This window comes from Sus scrofa, chromosome X (assembly GCF_000003025.6).
Source record: "Sus scrofa isolate TJ Tabasco breed Duroc chromosome X, Sscrofa11.1, whole genome shotgun sequence".
Lineage (NCBI taxonomy): Eukaryota > Metazoa > Chordata > Mammalia > Artiodactyla > Suidae > Sus > Sus scrofa.
The window spans coordinates 56,929,183-56,945,926 of NC_010461.5; the positions used below are offsets into that span (position 1 = coordinate 56,929,183).

At 44.5% G+C, this 16,744-nt stretch overlaps 1 protein-coding gene across 1 annotated transcript; it reads right to left on the reverse strand.

The window, feature by feature from the left end:
* On the reverse strand, window positions 7,899-13,149 carry SLC7A3 (solute carrier family 7 member 3). Its single transcript, NM_001130973.1, is given in 12 exon segments — window positions 7,899-8,297; window positions 8,420-8,528; window positions 8,860-9,026; window positions 9,198-9,364; window positions 9,610-9,712; window positions 9,808-9,947; window positions 10,120-10,342; window positions 10,470-10,582; window positions 10,778-10,955; window positions 11,136-11,294; window positions 11,648-12,051; window positions 13,057-13,149. Coding segments are annotated over 11 exon segments (1,860 nt in total). The 5' UTR covers window positions 12,018-12,051; window positions 13,057-13,149; the 3' UTR covers window positions 7,899-8,166.

Consider the following 16,744-nt stretch of genomic DNA (forward strand, 5'->3'; position numbering starts at 1 on the left):
AACCACAAATTAGAGAAAGATTTTTTTCAACATATGTAACAGATGGAGTTAATATATCTAACACAAAAAGAGCTCTAAAAATTAAAAAGAAAGAAAAAAAAGAAAAAAGAAAAGAAAAAAAAAAAAAAAAAAAGGAGTTCCCGTTGTGGCGCAGTGGTTAACGAATCTGACTAGGAACCATGAGGTTGCAGGTTCGATCCCTGCCCTTGCTCAGTGGGTTAACGATCCGGCATTGCCGTGAGCTGTGGTGTAGGTCGCAGACACGGCTCGGATCCTGCGTTGCTGTGGCTCTGGCGTGGGCTGGCAGCTACAGCTCCGATTCGACCCCTAGCCTGGGAACCTCCATATGCCGCAGGAGCGGCCCAAAGAAATGGCAAAAAGACAAAAAAATAAAAATAAAAAAAATAAAATAAAATAAAATAAAAATTAAAAAGACATACTCTTGTACATACATAAATCAGTGAAGGACATGGTCAGACAATTTGCACAGGAAGGAATATAAATAGTCAATAAACACATGAAAAGATATTCAACCTCACCAGTAATCAAAGAAATGTGAATTAAGCAAGGTAAATATTTTTCAACTATCAGATTGGCAGAGGTTTAAAAGATTAACAAAACCTCAAATTGGCAAGATGTACAAAACAGGCACTCTTGTGTACTGTTGGTAGGAGTACAAATTACTGCAAATTTTCTGGAAGACAGTTTGGCAATGTGTATCAAAATCTTAAATGTGCATACCTTGTTTTCCCAACAATTCCTGTTCTAGGAATTTTCCTAAAGAAGAAATTGGAAAATTTTGCAAAGATAGATTAACAGGAATATTTCCTGACACACTGTAAATTTCTTAAATATTCACCTAGTTAAATATGGACTATTTATACAACCTGGTGTACATTAGTGCCATATAGTGGAATACTTACCTAGCCTTTAAAAACACTGCTGTGAAGGAGTTCCTTGGTGGCTCAGTAGGTTAAGGATCTGACGTTGACACGCAGCCAAACAACAACAAACAACAACATTGCTGTGAAAATAACCTAAAGGTATAAAATTTGGGAAGTGCCTATATCCTACCATTGAGTTTAAAAAGAAAATATGTTACCAGCTGCTCAAATAGGTACAATTATATAGATTTGAGTGACTAAAAATACTACTATACATAAAATAGATAAGCAACAGGGATTTATTGTATAGCATATGGAATTATACCCAATATCATATAATAACCTATAATGGAATATAATCAGCAACAAAATTGAATCACTATGCTGTACACATGAAACACAATATTGTAAATGAACTATATTTCAATGAAAAATAAACTCTTAGGATAGTTTTCACCTGAGTAAGAATGGTAAGAGACATAAATGGCTACAGAAACCACCCAATCCCACTAATACGTAAATTGAAAAGAAAAGAGTTTACAGAAAAGGTATACATTTATGTATGCATATTTGAACAAAAATGTCTGGAAGAGTATTTACCAAAATGTTAACAATACTTATCTTTGAGTGTTGGAATTTGGGAGTATCTTTACTTTCTTCTTTACATTTTTCAGTGTTTCTGTGGCCTACAGTGAACATATTTTGTATCAGTAGGGGAAAAAAAGAGAAGCTATTTCCATTTTTTAAAAAAGTCCACAGGAAGATGAGGGAGTTTTTATCTGATGGGCATGTGTTTTTGCGATAAAGTATGAGGAGGCAAAGTCAACAGCAGAGAGTAGGAGGGAGAGATTTGAAGAATGTGAATAAGGTAAGAAACAGTTGTTTCAGAGAGCAGGGGAATCAACAAGAAAAAGTGATTTCCAGCAGATTTGAGTGCCTGGTGGAGGTTAATGATTGTTAACCTGCCCAGTTGTGAGATTTCCTCCAACAGTCCTGAGCTATACAGGTAAAAGTATGGAAATGTTTGGATTCCTCCGGATGGGGTGGGGGGTACTCTGGAGTATTACCCATTGAGGTGAAGATATTTACAAGAGTGATAATGATAATAAATTTGGAAGTTGAAGTGGGAAAGGGAACAAGCAAAGATTGGAGGAAACTGGAGTTCCCATTGTAGCACAGCTTAAATGAATCCAGCTAGTATCCATGAGGACACAGGTTTAATCCCTAGCCTCCCTCAGTGGGTTGGGGATCTGGCGTTGCCCTGAGCTGCAGTATTGGTCACAGATGCAGCTCGGATCCCACGTTGCTATGGCTGTGGTGTAGGCCGGCAGGTGCAGCTCCGATTTGATCCCTAGCCTGGGAACATCCATAGATCACAGGTATGGCCCTAAAAAGACCAAAACGAAAAAAAAAAAAGATTGGAGGAAACTGATTAAAAAGAGACCATGTATCTGGGGAGCAGGGGAGTAGTGAATTGGAGGATTCATGAGGTCAAAGAATTGTTGCAATAGGGTTACTTGAGTAAATGAGCTGAAGCTCAGGAAGATGTAGACAGAGAATTTGATGCTTTAATGAGTGATTTCAGAGGTGTACATTCTGGCAAGGTCTAGGGTATAACCATATGAGTAGATAGCTGAGGTGTAATTTATTGAACCAAATCACAGACTCACTGTCCTTCACAGATTTTAACACTCTCATCCACACACTTCTTGCCCTTCAGTTGCAGGCCCTGGAATTAATGGCCTTCAAGGGTCTGACTGGAATCTACCTATCCTGTCTTCTTTTCCCACTTCACCACTTGAAAATTCTAGGCTCTAGGCAAACTGGATTATAAACTCCCATCTTCTTGCATTTGTGCACAAGGTCTCCTCCTCCTGCAATGTTCTCCCCCCCCATATCTGAAATTACACATTTTACCCACCCTTTAAACCACAACTTGAAAGCCTCAACCTCTGTGAAGACTTTGCTGAGCTCCCTCCTCTGAATTCCCGTGGTACTTCATGCGTACCTTCCTTAGGACGCATCATTTCCCTCTTTGTATCTGTACTTATTTGGGCCAATTTTATCTCTGACTCCTTGAGGAGATTAAGATTAGACCATGCCTAAAGCAATTTTCTACTCCATCTTCAAACTTAGCATCCTACAGAGATTATTCATTGTGTTAAGAAAATATGCTGTATGTGATTATTTTAGGTGGTACCCAGCAAAACACTGTTTAATAGTTGGATATTTCAATGCATACTAGGAAAATACTTTGTTTTCCACTTATGATAGTGGCAAAATGTTTTCTTTTTTAAATAAGTATATGTGAATTTAAACAATGGTAGTTTGTTTGTTTGTTTTTTGAGTTCCCTGATGGCCTAGTGGTTAAAGATCCAGTGTTGTCACTGCTGTGGCTCAGGTCCCTGGCCTGGGAACTTCTGCATGGCCTCAGGTGTGGCCCAAAAAAATGGTGGGGTTTTTTTGTTTTGTTTTGTTTTTGTCTTCTGTCTTTTGTCTTTTTAGGGCCGCACCCTTGGCATATGGAGGTTCCCAGGCTAGGGATCCAATCGGAGCTACAGTTGCTGGCCTATGCCACAGCCACAGCAACTTCAGATCCAACCCACCTCTGCAACCCTCACCACAACTCACGGCAACGCCAGATCCTTAACCCACTGAGCGAGGCCAGGGATCAAACCTGCAACCTCATGGTTCCTAATCGGATTTGTTTCCACTGTGCCATGATGGGAACCCCTGGTGCTCTTTTTTAATAGTACGGGAATTACACAAATAGAGAAAAACTCATGAAGGTTATTCCTACCTGTCTGAGGTTTGGGGAAAACTGCACTGAATGAAAAAAGACTAAAGAACCAAATCACAGAACTACTCCTTCCTTCACAAATGGTTTATAAGTTCCAAGATATATTGCTCTCTCCATCGACAATCTCCTTTAAGCATGTAAATACAAAAATTGCCCATCTTTAAAAAACAATAAAAACCGCAAAACCAAAAACCACCTCTCTCTCAACTCTCTTCAGCTTGTTGCCCTGAAATGCTCTCCTATAGCCTTGTCCTCTTCCATTCACTCAATCACTGCAATCCCCCCTACCATCTGACAGAAACTGCTCTTGACATGATCAATTGCGTCCTAATGGACAAAACCAATGAACCCTTTCTGTCCTCATTTTATTTAACCGGGCTTTCTAGAGAGCATTTGGCATTGTTGGCTCCTTAGAAGTTCCTTCCTCCCTAGATTTCCACATCACTCTCCTGTCTCTTCAGTCATTCCTTCTCCACCTCCTGCAGAGCCCTTCTCCTCCTCTACGCCTTCAATGTTAGAGTTTCCTGCAATCTTTTACTATTATGATGATTATAAAATGATTTTATTTTTTTTATTTTTCAGCCGTTCCCACGGCATATGGAATTTCCCAGACTATGGATCGAATCCGAGCTGCAACTGCGACCCACACCACAGCAGCAGCAATGCCAGATCGTTAACCCACTGCATTGGGCCAGGATCAAACCCGCACCACCAGAGACAAAGCCAGATCCTCAGTCCATGGCCCCACAGCAAGAACTCCAAAAGGAATTTTAAAAGTAGTGTTTGTACCTGGTAAAAACTGGAAAAGTACAAAAGAGAAATGAGAGGTTGCTAGTTAAGTTTCCCAGGGAAAAAAAAAATATGTATAAATGCATCCTCTTTTGTTCTTTCACGCAAATATTCTGCACCTTGAGTTCTTGAGTTTTTGTTCCATTTTGTTTTGTCTCTACTTAAAGCATATCTTTTTTTTTTTTCCTTGCTTTTTTAGGGCCGCACCCGTGGCATATGGAGGTTCCCAGGCTAGGGACCAAATCAGAGCTAAAGCTGCCAGCCTGCACCACAGACACAGCCATAGCCACAGCAAGGTGGGATCTGAGCCTCGTCTGCGACCTACACCACAGCTCATGGCAACGCCGGATCCTGAACCCAATGAGCGAGGTCAAGGATCGAACCCACAACCTCATGGTTCCTAGTTGGATTCATTTCCACTGCACCACAACGGGAATACCTAAAGTATATCTTGGAGCTCTTTCCATTATCACCTCTTGGCACATATAATTCTGTTTCATCTTTTTAATGGCTGTGTAAATATTCCACAGAACTAATGTACTGTAATTTAACTACTTCCTAGCTGGTGCACATTAGGTAGATTCCCAGTTTTATGCTATTATGAATAATATCACTCGAAATATCCTTAAAGTTTTTTTAAAAAAATAATTTCTATAAGTGGAAATGTCAGATTAAAAGGAATGTTTTTAATTCTTATATCATCAAATTACCCTCCGCAAGTTACAAGAGTATACATATCCCCGTCATGCGTAAGATTGCCTGCTTAACCTCTTTTTGTCAACACCTTGTCATTGAAATTCGTTTTGCTGGTCTGTAAAAACTGAATTCTCATGGTTGTTTTAATTTGCATTTCTTTGATAAGTGAGATTGAGTCTTTTTTTACATTTGTTGGTGTTTTATATTCTTTTTCTGAAAACTACATCCTTTACTCATTTTCTTTAAATTTCATTGGCATATAGTTAATTTACAATGTTGTATTAGTTTTAGATGGACAGCAAAGTGATTCAGTTATACATGTACATGTATCCATTCTTTTTTCAGATTTTTTTTCCATATACATCATTACAGAATATTGAGTAGAGTTCCCTGTGCTCTCCTTTACTCATTTTCTTCTATCAAGTTATTCATCTCTTTCTTATTGATTTATAAGAGCTCTTCATGTATAAAGTAAATGATACAATTTGTGCTGCAAAATTTTTTTGATTTTATTTTGCCTGAAGGCAATCTTCAGCCCTACACACAGCTTCCATTACATACTCATTTGCCTTCTGAGTTGATAATTCCTAAATCTCTGACTCTAGCCTAAACCTCTAGCCTAGTTCAAATTTCCAATAGGTGATTATGTATCTTCACATACACGATGCTAAACTCCTATGTTTATAAACTAAGCATATCTGGAACTGAATTTATCTTTCCCCAAATATGCTCTTCCTCTTACACTCTCCATCTTGGCTAATAATTTGATCATTCACCCAGAGATCTAAGTTGTCCACTTCATTCTTACCTTCTACATCCCAAGAACCAAAACCCCTAAAATATTCTGCCCAAAGGACTAACAGTGCTTTCCTAACCAATTACTGCTAGCCATGTCACAATGGTTAAAGAGCATAGGATGCAGAATTACACAGAACTAGGTTTGTATCCTGGCTCTGACTATTCTAAGTTATGTGACCTACAGCATATTTCTTACATAAAAGCTGTTCTCTCACCTGTAAAATAAATAAGTATCATTACATCTACTTCATTGGCTTATTGCAAGAACTAAAAGAAATGGTATGCACTGTACCTGGCATATAACATATACTCAATAAATGGCAGCTATTCACATGGTTCTAAATTCCCTCACCAAGCCATCCTCCTTGCTGCTGCCAGACTAACAAATCTAACCACTCCTTTTGCTTGGAATCATTCAATGACAACATCCGCTCCCTTCCACACACACACCTTTTTAAGGATAACATGTGAATTCCTAGGTAGGGTATACAAGGCCATTTAGGTAGTCTGCTGTCTTTCATGACAAACCTGTATATGCCACGCTCCAGGTACATTAAACTATGTGCCATACTCCCCAGTACAATAAGCTTTTTCACACTTCCATGGTTTTGGGCTCACTGTTCACCAGCAGACAATCCCTCCCCTCAGTCCACTTCATAAAGACCTACTAAAGGAGTTCCCATCGTGGCTCAGTGGAAACGAATCTGACTAGTATCCATGGGGACGCAGGTTGGATCCCTGGCCTCACTCAGTGGGTAAAGGATCTGGCATTGCTGTGAGCTGTGGTGTAGATTGCAGATGTGGCTTGGATCCCAAGTTGCTGTGGTGTAGGCCAGCAGCTCCAACTCTTGATTCGACCCCTAGCCTGGGAACCTCTGTATGCCACAGGTGCAGCCCTAAAAAGACTAAAGACCGAGAAAAAACAAACAAACAAAAAAAAAAACACCTACTCAAGACCTAGGTCAATGGAGTTCCCATCATGGTGCAGCAGAAACGAACCAACTAGGAACCATGAGGTTGCAGTTTCAATGCCCAGCCTCGCTCATATTCAGCTCGGACACAGAGTTGCTGTGGCTATGGCATAGGCCAGCAACTATAGCTCTGATTTGACCCCTAACCTGGGAACCTCCACATGCCGCAGGTGTGGCCCTTCAAAGCAAACAAACAAACAAAAAACAGAGACTTAAGTCGAGCATGTCCTTCATGCTTCTGCAACACTAAGCACTTACCCCTGCCCTGGGACAAATCCCATTGTTTCCTTTTGACCTACTGTCTCCCCCTGATTGGGAGTTCCTTACGGGAAGGAACTTTGTTTTATTCATGTTTGTATCCCCGACACCCAGCATGAGGCCTGGCGTTTTTATAAGAGCTCCTCACGTATCTGTTGAATTAACAGATGAATAGTTCTTGGTCTGAACAGACCTCTAACTTGTGTTCCCTTGCTATGATCAGTATCTATACATATACCCAGTCCTTTACCAAACCTCTCCTATTGTCCACCCCTCCTCCGAGCAGTACCAAATGCCCCAGCCAAAATTTCTGTTGTTCAGGCATTCACAGGAATCTGGGATGGGTCCAACTCAAAGGGGTAGAACAGAAGACAATGGTCTCAGTGTAGGCCCTGACCAATGTCAGTGTTGAGATCAGAGTCCACCCCCAAATCCCAGTGACATGGCCATCTACTTATTCAGAGCCTAACCTTGAGTGCAGCAAGGGGAAAACATATCTCAAGATCGTTCCTTGAAGTGTGACTAGACTTGATGGCTACTTACACCACCCTACTCAAACCCCGAGCCAACAAGAAGCACACATAGGCACAACAGGTACTTTTGCGGTGACTGGAGCAAACAAAAGACACTTATCTGAAGCTCTCCACACAGAAAGTCAGGCTCCATGTCATCTCTAGCAAGCAAAGAACAAGACATAGTTTCTTTTTCTAGTTTCTTTTAATAATATTTTTTTTAAAGCCAGTAAGCAGCTACAGATACAATTAAAAAGTAGACAAGTGAGGAAAACCAAAAAAAAAAAAAAAAAAAAGAAGATGAGAAACAGCAAAGACACATCCTTCACTCCACAATAAATACAGAGCTCTATTTATGTCCCCTCCAACATCCCATGCGAAGCCTAGCTCTCCGTGTGGTCAGGAGTACTCTCCGTTATTGTGCAGGGATACCAGACAGCATTCGGGTTGTGATGATGTCAAACTGAATGGGTACAGGCACTGCTGAGATCCAGGTCTACAGTTTTGGCCCTAGACTTGAGTGAGGGTTGGTCAGTCTTAGACTCTTCCAGGCTGTGCTGCATCCCATAGCCGAAATAGATAGCAAACCCTAGCAGGGAAAGGTTGCAATGAGGTAGGTAAAGGCTTAATGGGGTTCCTACTGGAAACCAAGAGGGAAAGGAATTGGAACAGGACACCCAAGAGGCCTACTCTTCCCAAGTGGATACCTACCAATCAGCATCCAGACCCCAAATCGGGCCCAGGTGCCAGCTGTCATCTGCATCATAAGGTAAACATTCACAAACATGCTCACTAGTGGGAGGAGAGGCAAAGCGGGTACCTGGGAACAAAGCAAAATCTTCTTTGTACAGACCACAAGGTACTATAGAAAGAGATCCCTAAGCTACTCAAGCCAGGAAAGGGAGAGTCCAGCTCCTACTCATGCTGTGTGTTTCATTGCCCACTCATGTAGTGTACCTCACACGGGATTCTAAGAATATGCAAAGTTTCGGGAAATGGAACAGGAAAGGGTCAGAGAAGACGTCTTTGGTGAGGTACCTCCTATATCTTTCCTTTTGGTCCAATAAAAGAAGGTGTATGAGACTGCAAGTTATTTGGATCCTATTCTTCCAAGATGGGTTGGTTGCAGGGGAATGAGAAAGGTCATTTACCTTAAAGTGAAGGGGAGTGGAGCTCTGTGGCTGTCTCCAGATGACCCCAGTGAACCCAGTAATGAGCATCAGGAGCAGCACAACCACTGCAATCCACACTGGGTCTCCAGAAAGCAGTGGAGTGGACCACTGGGCCAGTACCAGGCAAAGGACACTCAGCAGTAGAGCTTCAACAGTCAAGTGGAGAAACATCAAAACCAACTCTGAGACCAACATGTTCAGACATTAGGCTCCCCATTCCAAGAAGGGTCACCCTCTCTCTAGCTCTTCCTCAGCCACCAAATGCCACACACCACCCCACCATCATGCTGACCCCAGAGAAAAATTTCAATGCTCACCAAGCAGTGAGGAACAAACATAGACAACTTGGCCAGAGAGTGGAGTGGGGATGGAGTTGAGTGGACAAAATAGTCCCTGTAGGGTCAGCTTCTCTGCTTTGGGGATCTTCTCCTCCTGCAACTCCACTTCACCTTCCTCGTTCCTCATCTCCTGGTCAGGCTGATACCTGAGGTAAGAGGAAGAAGGCAGTATTAGGAACAACGCTTAACCACTCCAACCATCTTCTCCCAGGCAGGTCAATCTTCCCTGTCACGACTAAGGGTAGCCGCTCTTTTTGGCAGGGATGGATTTCCATAACCCTCAAGGACAACCAGGATGATGAAGGCAGAGGGGAAGTGGGAGCAGATCCCTATCACTCCTCATCCAAGAATAAACACGCAAACCACCATACTCAGAGGAAGGGAGCCTCACCTGAGGATGAGAACACAAACAGCCACCAGGGAGTAAGCAAGCAGGGTCCCAATTGACATGAGGTCCACCAGATCAGTGAGTTCAAAGAGGAATGCCATGAACGCTGAAATTGATGGGCAGAAAACATGAGCCAAGGCCAAGAGCAAAGTGGAGGGGGTTGGTGAAACAATGAGGTGAAAAGCAGAGACGATTTTTCACCTGCAATAATGCCAGAGACCACAGTGGCCACGATGGGGGTGTGTGTGCTGGTGTGGATGCGGGCAAGGCCACGAAACAGGAGGCCATCCTCTGCCATCGCGTAGATCACCCGAGGCATGGGGAACATAGAGCCCAAGAGGCTGGAAAGAATGGCCGGAATGGGATGAGCTGACCGTCATCTCTCTCCTCAGGACTGTGGAGCTTAAGGTGTCTCCACCTTCTCCTCACAGCCCTTTTGAGGGGTATTCACCAGTGCGGAATGCTATCACCTGAGACTCTGACAGCGGAGGAGAGGAAACTTTTGACACTGACCTGGTAGAAAGAGCACAGAGGGATCCAAGAGCTACAACATAGCGGGCAGGGGCCCATCCCGTATAGAGAAAGGCCTCAGGCAAGGGGCTCTCGGGTTGAAGCTGGTAGTAAGGCATCATGAGCGTGAGTGCCGAAGAGACACCAAAATAGGCCAAAAAGCAGACGAACAGTGAAATCACAATGCCCGTGGGGATGGAACGCTGGGGATTCTGGGCCTCTTCCCCTGCAGGAAGGGGCACAAGGTTCTGAATCAGAGAAGCAGGCTGGCTCCTCTACCACCCCCAACCTGCTCGCAGCCTGAGCACACACAGTGCCCAAGCCCCCAACAGAAGAGAAGGACTGTGTGTTACCAGTGGTAGCAATACAGTCGAAACCAACAAATGCATAGAAACAGGTAGCTGCTCCACGGAGAATCCCCTCGAAACCAAATGGCACAAATCCTCCAGAGCCCAGAGGGCCCAAGCTAAAGTGAAAGAAGGGGTAGAAAAGGTAAGGGTGTGTTCAACCAAGACTGTTCCTTTTCCCGAATGCCCAACTGCTGAGCTGGCTTTTCAAGGCCTGGGCTCCTACTCCTCCCCACTCCCGATCCAGAATCCTTCAGCATGGATCCCCTGTTCCCCATCATGTTCTCATCTCAGCATCTCCTGAGTCTCCTAACCTATAGGTGTCATTGAGTCCAGCCATGGCCAGTTTGTAGTCCTCTTCTGTGAGCTTCCAGTTGTGCAGATCTCCCTTAATGAAGCCAGAGATGATGACAAAACCGAGAACCAAAAGGTTCACCACTGTGAACACTTTGGTAACCAGGGCCGACTCGCTAGCCCCCAGAGCCAGCAATCCTGTGGGAAAGAGGCATTCAGGACTCTGAGGAGGAAATGCCTCAGTCCAAGCTTTGTTTCCCCGCCTCTATGTGCATACCACTCCTTCCCAGCTTTTCTTCTTTCTCACCGCTATCACCTCCACCAAGCTTCCAGGCCTAGCCGCCCCACCCCCGTCACTGGCCCTGTCCCTTGCCTCACCAGTGAGCAACAACACAAGGCCCATAGCAAAAAAGTCTGGATATTTTGCGAGGACATGGGGAACATGCAGTGAAATGCTCCCCTGCAGGGTCTGAGAGATGTGGTTCCCAATCAGGTTGTCAAAAGCTGAGCTCCAGGCCCGGGCCACACTGGCTGTACCTGGTGGAGCAGAGAGAGAAATATGGGGTCAAGTTTCCTCTCTCCTCTCCTCCCTCCCCCAGACCAGTCTTGCAAGAATTCCTGCTATCTTCACCTAGTCTTACTTTTTAAGAATCAAAACTAGTCAATTAAGGAAACCAGGAGAGAATTAAGGAGAAGGAACAATTTCTCCATACCCTCAACCCTCCCAGGGGTGCCCCCCACCCCCGCCCCACCACACACAACAAACACACACATTTATGGATATTTAAGTCCTGCAAATGCTGAATAGCTCACTTCACCATTCCACCCAGACTTCCTGGCTCAAAGCCCCTTCACTGGCTGTGTAGATCCCCCCTGCCCCACCATCTCACCGATGACATAGGAGAGGATGAGGTTCCAGCCAGTGGTGAAGGCCCAGAGTTCACCCACAGTGACATAGCTGTAGAGATACGCAGAACCCGAACGGGGGACCCGGGCACCAAACTCTGCATAGCACAGCCCAGCCAACATAGAAGATAGGGCGGCCACCAAAAAGCAGATCACAATGGATGGTCCTGCTTTATCTTTGGCCACCTCACCAGCCAGGACATAGACGCCTGCACCCAACGTGCTGCCCACACCTAGGGCCACTAAATCCAGAGTGCTCAAGCATCTGGCAAAGCGAGTCTCAGCCATGCCTGGCTCCAGCGTACGTCTGCGTACCAGCTTTTGACCAAATCTGCAAAGCGCCTGCCACAGCATTCTAGCTGGAATTGAAGAGGATGCTAGGAAGGATCTGGTGAAAAACAAGACAAAAGACCTTCAATAGGGCTCATTATCCCTAAGCTCTAAGAGTGAATTACAATACCCACTCCACCAAGGGAAGGAGCTGTGGGGGGATGGGAGGAGGATGTTGAAGGGACAAAGGCAAGTCACTTTTCCTCTAACCTCAGTTTCTTCCTAGGCAAGTAGGAATAACAATACCTCACAGGTTTGTGGAAGGACCTCATTTGAGAAAAGGCCTGTGAAAGCTCCCTATAGTTCAGTGGTCTGACACCTAGGAGGTGCTCCATCAATTAGTCTCTTCTTTCCTTGGCAGGGAAACTCTAGGGTTTATCCTAGACCCCCAACCCAGGAGCCAGGGAAGCTCATTTGTGTTCATCCCCCGGCCTGTGGCTCTTTGGGAATTAAACAGAAGTCCACTCAGGAGGGGCCAGCAACTCTGGGGAGAACCCCCTTCTCACACCCAATATCCACATTCCTTTTCGGCGCTTGCCCCAGGGCTTCAAACAAGCATGGTTCCTAGATGCCCGGAGGGAGGGGGACTGACCTCAGCTACAGATCAAAAGTGAGCACCGACTCGATTCCATCCCTCTTCACCAAGCCCACACTGTGTAACTGGCGCTGTCGTCGCCCAGGGGAGTAAGCAAATGTTCCCCCACTTCCTCCCGCCCCGCTAGGCTGACCAGCAAGCATCAACAGTGAGGCGGGGCTTCGACATCTAAAAGATTTGGAGACGCGCCCTGAGAGGGGCCCCAGAGCAGCCCAAAATTGCTCGCACCCGAGAGGAGGGGTTCCGCCCTCTGCCCCCCGACTCAGCTCCCAGTTTCTTGTGCCCTCATCTAGAAAAGGTCTGCAGCTGAGACGGAGATGGGAACCTTGGCTCCCGGGGCCGGGGTCTCGCCAGCAACAGGTTACAGCCGCGTTGATGCAACTGCATGCCATGGTTGCCAGAGAATCCTAGGTATGCCTAGACCCTCGCCTGCCCGCCCCGACACACGTGTCGGCCCCCAAGGCTTACCGGGGAGCTGTTGCAAACCCAGGGCGCAGAGAGTCTCGGATAGGGTTCGGTGAGGCTGAGTTCAATCGAGTTGGGTTGGGGATGCCGAGTTCAGGAGCTCAGGCTTCAAAGCTGCTGCTGGGGGTCGTTGCGCGCCAAGCGCCCCTTATATACACGGGGAGGCGGAGCCGGTAACGTCACGGAATCCCACCCCCAATCCTCCTCCCTACACAACACACCCGCGCGCACACACACACACACCCCCACCCACCCACCCACCCACCTACCTCTCTCTCCCTTTCTCTCCCCACCCCCCACCTCCGGCTTTGCAAAAGGGATTGCGTGGGGCCTGAGATTGTTTCCCACTTGCAACAGCAAGACCAGCGTGGCAGGGAGCGAGAAAGGGGGGAGGGCAGCATTTTCTCCCATTTTTCTCGCTCGGCGTCACAGCAGGACACTAAGAAGCTTCCCGGCCTGAGACCCCAGGGGATTTTCTACCTTTGTGCCTTGATAGTCAGAATCAGTGATTGGCAGGGGTGGGGGAGGGGTGAGAGGTGGAGCGAAGAACAGCACCGGAGAACCTTCAACTCCACTCTCTCGTTCTTCCTTAGCTTTCTTTTCTACACGAGGTTACTCTACCCCTGAAATCTTTCCCAAGGACCCTACCAGACTGTGGACAGCCACCTGACTCTGACCCCTCAGTTCTCACCCTCCACCGTGGGTGTTTTCCTAATGCAGTCAGCAAGAGAATGGTAGATGATTTCAACCACCACCTGTACACAGATATTAATCCCAGCTAGATTTCTAGGCCCCAGTCTCCCCATAGTGGATCTCCAACTTCCTATAAATGTTAAACTAAATATTAACTATGAAGTTCTGACAATATTGAAATATTAGAGGAGGCAGTTTACTTAATTCTATTTTACTGATGAGTAAGCTGAGGCTCAGAGGCATAACTTGCCTGACCTAACACCATAATTATTTGTTGACCACCTTCTGGACATAAACCTAGCATACTGGACTTCAGTGCCTGCCTCCACAAGTAATATACCTCATTCAAAAGCACAAGAAAATAAGGTGTGGCAGTAAGCAAAGTCAGTCTGAGAGAAGCACCAGCAGGGAGACAGGCCCTTTTAGGCTAGGAGTTTCTGGGAAGAGGAGCAGAAGAATGGAAAGATCACACCTGGTGTCAGACCCTTAATCCCATCAGCCAATCAGTTCACAACAGAGCAACAAAGGTTGTGAAGGTGTGTTCTCTTTCACCAAGACATCTCAAGAATTAAGGATGGGAGTTCCCGTCGTGGTGCAGTGGTTAACGAATCTGACTAGGAACCATGAGGTTGTGGGTTCAGTCCCTGCCCTTGCTCAGTGGGTTAACAATCCGGCGTTGCCATGAGCTGTGGTGTAGGTCGCATATGCGGCTCGGATCCTGCGTTGCTGTGGCTCTGGCGTAGGCTGGCAGCTACAGTTCCGATTCGACCCCTAGCCTGGGAACCTCCGTATGCCGCGGGAGTGGCCTAAGAAATGGCAAAAAGACAAAAAAAAAAAAAAAAAAAAAGAATTAAGGATGGACCTAAATATCCTTGCTTCCTTTAAATAATCCTTTATGAATAGATCACCAATGAATCTGTCTAAAATATAAATTGTTTTTGAAGTAACTGGTAGTTTCTGCTAACTACAGTTTGGCTTTCCTTAAGTATCCATTGAGCACTGTGTATAGCAGCTAGCATAGAGACTACAATGGGAAACAGAAAATAAAATCCCTGCTCTCCTAGTCTTAAAAATCTAATTAAGGAAAGAAAACACACACAATACAATTGAAACTGTATTACATAGTGGTTAGAAGTGCATGCAGTCTTTGGGAGTTCCCGTCGTGGCTCAGTGGAAGTGAATCTGACTAGCATCCATGAAGACGCAAGTTTTTGATCCCTGGCCTCACTTAGTGGGCTAAAGGATCCGGTGTTGCAGTGAGCTGTGGTGTCGGTCACAGGCGAGGCTCATCCCGAGATGCTGTGTATGTGGCCCAAACCAGCGTCTACAGCTCTGATTCGACCCCCTGCTTGGGAACCTCCATATGCCAAGCCTTGAGTGGGGCCCTAAAAAGACAAAAAGACACACACACACACACACACACTCAAAAAAAAGTGCAGTCTTTGGAGTCAGACCTAGGTTAAATTCCCAGCTCAGACACTTTGACCTTGAGCAAATTATCTCCCATCTCTGAGCCATAGTTTTGGGATATAATATACACATTCCGCAGGTTTTTGAAATGCTTAGATAAGATTATGAGGTCAACTCTTTCTGCTGGCTCATGGAAGAACTCAATAAAAATGTGATACATTCAGAATAACATTTTAGTGTGTATGATAATTAGCTGGTTACTTAGATTAGGTGATTGATTCAATTATGAGATTAATTGACAGATTAGTGATGTAAATATTCAGGGAAAAAAGTCATTGGTATAGATTGGAATATATAAGGCCCCTTTAATTTGTAAGGGATTGAGGCATGAACTAAAGTCAGGGACCCATGTAAAGGCCAGATTAGCATGAGCAGGCTAACAGTGGACTTAACACTAACAGTAGACCTAATTATTCAATAAAAGCTCAAGTATTTAATAAAACTTCGTCAATTATTAGAACATCAGGAGGTGCCCTCCAACTCCAGCATTCCAAAATTTTGTGCAACTATTCTCATTTACCTATCTATCCTTTTCATGAATTTGTAGAATTCAACTGTATTTCCTTCCTCAGCTTTTAATTTTCCAGTGGTTCCATGGTGTCCTCCATCATTATGGACCTTTTCCAACTTCATTATCTCTTTCTTGTGGTATAATGGCCAGGTGCAAAACATTGAATTTTTTGTTTGTTTTTATTATAAAACAATGTAACTCTAATGAAAACTGCAGGAAAAAACCTGCACCCATAATTCCTAAGAAACCAACTGTTTGTGTTTTTGCAAGCTCAGTTATGGTCTCCGTCTATATATAAATTATCTTATATAATTTTGTACTCTCCTTTTTTCATGATCAGATATTTTTCAAATTACTACTGGTATTCAAAATTATCATTGTTAGTGGCTGCATAATATTCCATAGCACTGATGCACCAATCTATATTTAAACTTTTAAATATTTATTCAGGTTGTTTCCTGTTTTCCTTTATTCTAAGAAACACCTTCATTAATAGAATGTCTCTATTCAGTTGAATTACTTTCTTAGACTTCATTCCTAGGAGTGGTATTATTAGTTAAAGGTAATAAACACAGAGTTCCCATCGTGGCACAGCAGAAATGAATCTGACTAGGATCCATGAGGACGCAGGTTTGATCCCTGGCCTCGCTTAGTGGGTTAAGGACCCAGTGTTGCCATGAGCTGTGGTGTGGTTTGCAGATATGGCTCGGATCTGACATTGCTGTGTCTGTGGTGTAGGCCGGCAGCTACAGCTCTGATTCAACCCCTAGCCTGGGAATCTCCATGTGCTGCTAGTGTGGCCCTAAATAGCAAAAAAAAAAAAAAAAGATAATGAACATATTTATGAACTTTGGTACTTGTTACAGTGCTTTCCCAAAGGATGTTTATCAATTTATATCAAGGATGTTTATCAATTTACATTTAATGTTATCAGCCATGTTAGAGTAAACCAGCCCTACCGCAATTTCACCAGCATAGCTATAATTTAAACAAGTCATTGGCCAATAAAATAAAATA